Consider the following 7,965-nt stretch of genomic DNA (forward strand, 5'->3'; position numbering starts at 1 on the left):
GCGCCACCTTTTGCTGCGATTACAGCTGTAAGTCGCTTGGGGTATGTCTCTATCAGTTTTGCACATCGAGAGACTGAAATTTTTTCCCATTCCTCCTTGCAAAACAGCTCAAGCTCAGTGAGGTTGGATGGAGAGCATTTGTGAACAGCAGTTTTCAGTTCTTTCCACAGATTCTCGATTGGATTCAGGTCTGGACTTTGACTTGGCCATTCTAACACCTGGATATGTTTATTTTTGAACCATTCCAATGTAGATTTTGCTTTATGTTTTGGATCATTGTCTTGTTGGAAGACAAATCTCCGTCCCAGTCTCAGGTCTTTTGCAGACTCCATCAGGTTTTCTTCCAGAATGGTCCTGTATTTGGCTCCATCCATCTTCCCATCAATTTTAACCATCTTCCCTGTCCCTGCTGAAGAAAAGCAGGCCCAAACCATGATGCTGCCACCACCATGTTTGACAGTGGGGATGGTGTGTTCAGCTGTGTTGCTTTTACGCCAAACATAACGTTTTGCATTGTTGCCAAAAAGTTCAATTTTGGTTTCATCTGACCAGAGCACCTTCTTCCACATGTTTGGTGTGTCTCCCAGGTGGCTTGTGGCAAACTTTAAACAACACTTTTTATGGATATCTTTAATAAATGGCTTTCTTCTTGCCACTCTTCCATAAAGGCCAGATTTGTGCAATATACGACTGATTGTTGTCCTATGGACAGAGTCTCCCACCTCAGCTGTAGATCTCTGCAGTTCATCCAGAGTGATCATGGGCCTCTTGGCTGCATCTCTGATCAGTCTTCTCCTTGTATGAGCTGAAAGTTTAGAGGGACGGCCAGGTCTTGGTAGATTTGCAGTGGTCTGATACTCCTTGCATTTCAATATTATCGCTTGCACAGTGCTCCTTGGGATGTTTAAAGCTTGGGAAATCTTTTTGTATCCAAATCCGGCTTTAAACTTCTTCACAACAGTATCTCGGACCTGCCTGGTGTGTTCCTTGTTCTTCATGATGCTCTCTGCGCTTTTAACGGACCTCTGAGACTATCAAAGTGCAGGTGCATTTATTCGGAGACTTGATTACAGACAGGTGGATTGTATTTATCATCATTAGTCATTTAGGTCAACATTGGATCATTCAGAGATCCTCACTGAACTTCTGGAGAGAGTTTGCTGCACTGAAAGTAAAGGGTCTGAATAATTTTGCACGCCCAATTTTTCAGTTTTTGATTTGTTAAAAAAGTTTGAAATATCCAATACATTTCGTTCTACTTCATGATTGTGTCCCACTTGTTGTTGATTCTTCACAAAAAAATACCGTTTTATATCTTTATGTTTGAAGCCTGAAATGTGGCAAAAGGTCGCAAAGTTCAAGGGGGCCGAATACTTTCGCAAGGCACTGTAAGTATGCCGATGACACAATAGTTGTAGGCCTGATCACCGACAACAACGAGACAGCCTATAGGGAGGAGGTCAGAGACCTGGCCGTGTGGTGCCAGGACAACAACCTCTCCCTCAACGTGATCAAGACAATGGAGATGATTGTGGACTACAGGAAAAGGAGGACAGAGCACGCCCCCATTCTCATCGACAGGGCTGTAGTGGAGCAGGTTGCGAGCTTCAAGTTCCTTGGTGTCCACATCACCAACAAACGAACATTATCCAAGCACATCAAGACAGTCGTGAAGAGGGCACGACAAAACCTATTCCCCCTCAGGAGACTGAAAAGATTTGGCATGGGTCCTCAGATCCTCAAAAGGTTCTACAGCTGCACCATCGAGAGCATGGTTGCATCACTGCCTGGTATAGCAACTGCTCGGCCTCCGACCGCAAGGCACTACAGAGGGTAGTGCGTACGGCCCAGTACGTCACTGGGGCAAAGCTTCCTGCCATCTAGGACCTCTATACCATGCGGTATCAGAGGAAGGCGCTAAAAATTGTCTATGACTCCAGCCACCCTAGTCATAGACTGTTCTCTCTGCTATAGCACGGCAAGCGGTACCGGAGCACCAAGTCTAGGTCCAAGAGGCTTCTAAACAGCTTCTACCCCCAAGCCATAAGACTCCTGAACATCGAATCAAATGGTTACCAGACTATTTGCATTGCCCCCCCCCCCCCCCCTATACGCCGCTGCAACTCTGTTATTATCTATGCAGTCACCTTAATAACTACCTACGTGTACATATTACCTCGACTAACCGGTGCACCCGCACATTGACTCTGTACCGGTACCCCCTGTATATAGTCTCGCTATTGTTATTTTACTGCTGCTCTTTAATTACTTGTTCCTTTTATTTATTTTTCATATTTTTTCAACTGCATTGTTGGTTAGGGGCTTGTAAGTATTCGACACGTGACAAATACATTTTGATTTGATCCAGTTTAAACAAGCATCTCTCTTGATCAAGAGCAGTCACATATCCAAACATCTGATTGAGGCTAAGGTTCTAAACTTCTTACATTTAAGAATGATGGCCAATGTGTTCTTGGGGACCTTCAATGCTGCAAAAATTGTTTGGTACCCTTCCCCAGATCTGTGCCTCGACACAATCCTGTCTCAGAGCTCTACGGATAATCCCTTCATCCTCATGGCTTGGTTTTTGATCTGACATGCACTGTCAACTGTGGGACCTTAAATAAACAGGTGTGTTCCTTTTCAAATCATGTCCAATCAATTAAATTTACCACAAGTGGACTCCAATCAAGTTGTGGAAACATCTCAAGGATGATCAATGGAAACCGGATGCACCTGAGCTCGATTGTGAGTCTCAAAGCAAAGGGTCTGAATACTTATGTAAATAAGGTATTTCTGTATTTTAATAATTTTACAAACATTTCTAAAAACTTGTTTTGGCTTTGTCATTGTGGGTATTGTGTGTAGATGGATGAGGTAAATGTTTTATTTCATCCATTTTAGAATAAGGCTGTAACATAGCAAAATTGCTGTTGCTACTGTTTATCATATATCCTGATGCCTAGTCCCCTTACCTCTATGCATATCTAACCTTACCACTCCCTGCACATTGTAATTATGGTATTGTAACTGACCCTGTATATAGCTTGCTTGTGTGTGTGTGTGTGTGTGTGTGTGTTCTGTTTCTCATGTGTTTTTGTTCTACTTGACTTTGTTTTATTGTACTACTGATATTGATTACTGCATTGTTTGGAAAGAGCCAGCAAGAAAGGCTTTTCACTGTACATGTGACAATAAGCACTTGAAACTTGATACAAATGCTTTACTTTCCTTGTTGGAACAGCAGTCTCTCGTCAATTGAGAATGTAATGCATTAAAATACTTGCGTTAAAGTATTTGAAGTGTCACCATGAACTGTCCATTAAGATCGTTTCACCAAGAAAGTCCTAGGGATGGTAGGCAATAAATGTGACATTGAACAAAAGAGAGGAAGTTAAATCATTGTCGATCCTGTCAACATACCCACCCACCCATTGTATTACTCTCCTGTGTTAAAGGAACTTAAATATTGCATCAAACAGTTTAATGATTTACCAGTGGCCTTTTAACATTACACAACTAGGTACATTCATATTTGTTTTACCTTGGAAACATGTCAGTTGTGGAATATCTGTAAACACAGCCAAACCATAAACAAACAAAAAATACTTGCTTTGACCATCAATTGATAAGCGACTGAGCTATTGCAAAATCCCCTACTTTCTGAAAACAGTATTCAAAGCATTCATTGAGCAAAGTGGCATTTAGCAAATGTTACTCCAAAAAAAGGTATGATTTGGAAAGACTGAAAGTATCCCAAACACATTGGTAATTTATAACGTGAACCACACTTAAGTGTTTATTAAACAAATGCATTGCTATAAAGATGTGAATACACTGGTTCCCTAAAAAAGGAAAAGCACTGCTTCTGAATATCCATAGTTACACATAGAACAAAGGCTTTCACTGGAAACAGTCAGCCTTTTGGGATGGGGATGGCATATGTGGCTGTCCTTCGTGCACATTGCCCACATCCTGCTACGCTTGACAGTCCCACACGTTCCAACACTGCAGCTCTCATAGTTCCTGCTGCTTAACTACCTCCTCCGGAGCTGCTCCTTCTGCTTGTTCTGCCATGGCCCTGCGACGCTCTGCCTCTGTTACCGTCATGGGATGCAGGGGGAAGAACCCAGCAAGTCCTACAGGAACAGAGATGGGAGGGATGACAATAACTTAGACCACATATATTCCAAGGTAGCATTGAGACTATAGTGGAGGTATTGAGTACAGTTAAAAGTTAGTTTATTAACCTGTGATTTAGGTGTATTTTGCATGATGTAGGCCTTACATTGGTTGTTTCAATAAACATGGAAAGTGTGTGTTTTCAGGGTGGGTGTAGACAGAACACACCTAAAAGTTTGGCCACAGGCTTCGTTGGATGTGCACCACAGCCCATCCAGTACTTGATCCGGTCGGAGTTGAAACTGACCAGTTTCTCATTGTAGATGTTTGGCAGGGGGTCATAAGAGCCCAGTTGTTCTATGTATTTACTATCTCGTGCTCGCTTGTTGTAAGCTGCCACAATGCGGTAGAAAGGTCTGTTAGACTGTTTGTGGCCAGCCATTGCCAATCTGATGACAATGTGTCCTCCATGGTATGTCTTCAGTAGGAAGGATGCTGTAAGAACACAACAAAATCTGAATGTATTGTTTTATTAAAAAAGGTACAATGCATATGCAATTAAATTGCCAGATTTTTTAACATTTAGAACAGTATTTGAACTGGGATGTTTTCTCTAAAAAGAAATCAGTATGAACAAGTATGTCATTAGTTGTTTGGTTGGTAAGTCATTTTCATCACTAGAGTCAGTCTTAGGTCAATTCACAGTCAGTTTGTCATGTAAATAGTTTGAACGTTACCAGGTGCTTAGGCGGGTTAATTAGGGATTCATGAAATGTTTATGGCAAACGTCAGGCCGCACAACACATCAGTATCTGCAATATACTCGAAACCTTCACGGTGAAATATGCTGTTTAAACATAATGTGAAAATCATCGAACAGTATTTCACGTCTGGACAATAAATCATTAGCGCGTCATTTATTTATTTTTAATCAAAGTAACCAAGAGAATACTAATTAGCTAGCTATAACCCTATCCCTGGACCGATAGCTACCTACCTAAAGACTTGCATACCATCCCATAACGTAACTCAATACCTATGATGTAGCTACGTATCTGTTTTGAATTCCATGAACGGGACATAAGGCTACTTATTAGAAATATCATAGTGTTAGCTATACCAATCACTGAGGCTAGCCCAGCTAACTACACAGTAACGTTACAGCAACATCGTGCTAACGTATAGGCTTACTACTACCACTCCTGCTTACTAGCTAGCCCATGTTGACAGTGTTAGCTAAATAGCAAGCGGATCATACTTACATAGACGGACCATGTTTATATATACGCTGCAAAAGAGGTCAAACGAATATGTAAAAGCTCAATAACGTTCTCTATATTACGCAAAGCCGTACTTGCACAGCCATTTTTAAACAGGAAGTGATGTTCCTTGAAGCGTTTCCTCTCATTTGTGTTACTGTCCACCAGATGGCGCAAGTGGACTACGCTGCACTGTCCGAGCTCTTGAAGAGCGTTATAAACACGAGAACAAGGATATTTTTGCATGTAAAGTTGTACAGTTTACGATTATGATAGTTTTAATGGATTTAAGATACTGTCACACACGTCTAATATATATTTTTTTATAGAAACATCATGGCCCAGGATTTGTATCAAAATCAATACATATTGATTTAAATATTTATATTGCCTATCTAATGTAATGTTCAGTTATTTTTCAGGCATTAACAATTGAAAATACATACATTTGTTGAATTGTAGTAGGCTATCAGGTCTGGTAAAATGAAACAGAGACTCTAAAAGTATACTGTATTTATTTGAGTAAAGGAAAATTGTGTAATTATTTGTGATGGATTGCAATTATAAAAGATGTTCAAAAGGTGGTTAATGCCTCTGATATGATTTTCATTTAAAAGTCAGACCAATGCAGTTCTCTCCTCATTCTAGATGTCTTTAGATGATTACACAAGTTATACTCTCGTTCCAGCAACTGCAACAGCCGGATAGAAACATTGATTTCCTGAGAGTGACCCATGAATAGAGGGTTCAGTGCTTTGCATGATGTACACCGGGTGCACTGATATTTGTTCCCTTTGGGAGCCCCACTCCGTCGCTGTTGGAACATGGTGATTTCACACTCCTGTTGTGGAGAGATGCTGTTCCTGTGTGTGTGACAAACACATGGTTTTCTCTGAGGGGTCAGACTCAGATAGCCCTTTGTCTCGGAATGAACACATAGTTATATTTGATAACAGATACTACATACAGGTAACTGCCAAAGTAAAGGAAACACCAACAGTCTTAATAGGGCGTTGGGCAACTACGAGCCGCCAGAACAGCTTCAGCTTTAGCATAGATTCTGCAAGTGTCTGGAGCTCTTGGACGGATGTGACATCGTTCAACCATGAGAAATTCCATAATTTTGTGTTTTGTTGATGCTGGTGGAAAACGCTGTCTTGGGCACCGCTCCAGAATCTACCATCAGTGTTCAATTCAGTCTGATGAATTTGCAAGATCACTTTTCTTTCATTTCGATTTTGTCACAAATTAAAATGTGGCAGATTGATGTTTCAGCAACACCGTCCAGCTGGCAACTGAGGTCAGTTTGCAGGTGCCTGGCCCACCACAAGAAGTCACTAGAGTGCAATGGGACAAGGAAATCTCAGCCGGCCAAACCCTCCCCTCGGCCAATTGTGCGCTGCCTCAGCCTGGGATTGAACCCGGGACCCGGGGCTCAAGCACTGTGATGCAGTGCCTTAGACCACTGTGCCACTCAGGAGGCCACTAGTGACCCAATAATTTAATCCGGATGCATTTCAGTAAAGATTTGGGGTGAAAATGTACAAATGCATTTGAAATAAGACACTTTACCAAAAACTAGACATCTTTGTCCTCAGAATTATAGTTGATTTTAGCAGATGCATCATTGTTTTGTAACTCAATTTGCTACAGACATCACGTACCACACACACACCCTTTAACCCCCTATACTACTTTGAGACCCCTCTTTCCAAGTCACTGAGGTTTCTTCTACCCATGGTAGTCAAAACAATGGGCAACTGGGCATTTTATACATCATCCTAAGCATAATTTACTCAACTGTTTCCTTCATTTTGGCAGTTACTTGTATGTCCAAAAGACATAGCAGTGACTCCTGTACTGTTATACGTTCCGATATTACTGTGTGGCCTACTCGGTCACAGGAATTTGAAAGAAAACTGTTTTGCTTATGTGAACATGTTTGTCATTTTCTCATCCTTCCTACACTATTTATAGAAAAAAAAGAGAATAATGTTGGGGATATATTTTTGACGGAGTGATCTACATGTCGATCCCACTTGGCAAACACTGGTTGAATCAATGTCTTTTTTTCTCACGTCATTCCAACAAAAAAATGCAATGTGAAGAGAATGAATCAACCTGGAAACTGATTGGATTTGCAAAAAGTCATCAATGTAAGGGAATGTTGTATTTTTTTTCACCCAACTTCACAAATCCAATAACATGGTGAAATGTTTGTTGTTTTCATGTTGAATTCACCTTAGTGAACTCAACCAAATGCAAATCAAAACTAGACATTGAACTGAAGTCTGTGCCCAGTGGGATCATGTCATCATCAGTGGTGGAAAGTCCTTATGTAAAAAAAACTTTAAAGTACTACTTAAGTCGTTTTTTAGGGTATCTGTACTTTACTTTACTGTTTATATTTTTGACAACTTTGACTTCACTACATTCCTAAAAAAAATGATGTACCTTTTACTCAGTACATTTTCCCTGACACCCAGAAGTACTCATTACATTTTGAATGTTTAGCAGGACAGGAAAATGGTCAAATTCACGCACTTATCAAGAGAACATCCCTGGTCATCTCTACTGCCTCTGA

General features: G+C 40.9%; 1 protein-coding gene across 1 annotated transcript; it reads right to left on the bottom strand.

Annotated features, from left to right (window-relative positions):
- Nucleotides 1–3,205: 3,205 nt before the first annotated feature.
- Nucleotides 3,206–5,543, bottom strand: mrps16 (mitochondrial ribosomal protein S16). Its single transcript, XM_021569429.2, has 3 exons — nucleotides 5,385–5,543; nucleotides 4,351–4,617; nucleotides 3,206–4,139 (listed from the first exon to the last, which is right to left on the bottom strand). The coding sequence occupies exons 1-3, from the start codon at nucleotides 5,395–5,397 to the stop codon at nucleotides 4,018–4,020; spliced, it is 402 nt and encodes a 133-aa protein (XP_021425104.2). The 5' UTR covers nucleotides 5,398–5,543; the 3' UTR covers nucleotides 3,206–4,017.
- Nucleotides 5,544–7,965: the final 2,422 nt, after the last annotated feature.

Source organism: Oncorhynchus mykiss, chromosome 17 (genome assembly GCF_013265735.2).
Source record: "Oncorhynchus mykiss isolate Arlee chromosome 17, USDA_OmykA_1.1, whole genome shotgun sequence".
NCBI lineage: Eukaryota > Metazoa > Chordata > Actinopteri > Salmoniformes > Salmonidae > Oncorhynchus > Oncorhynchus mykiss.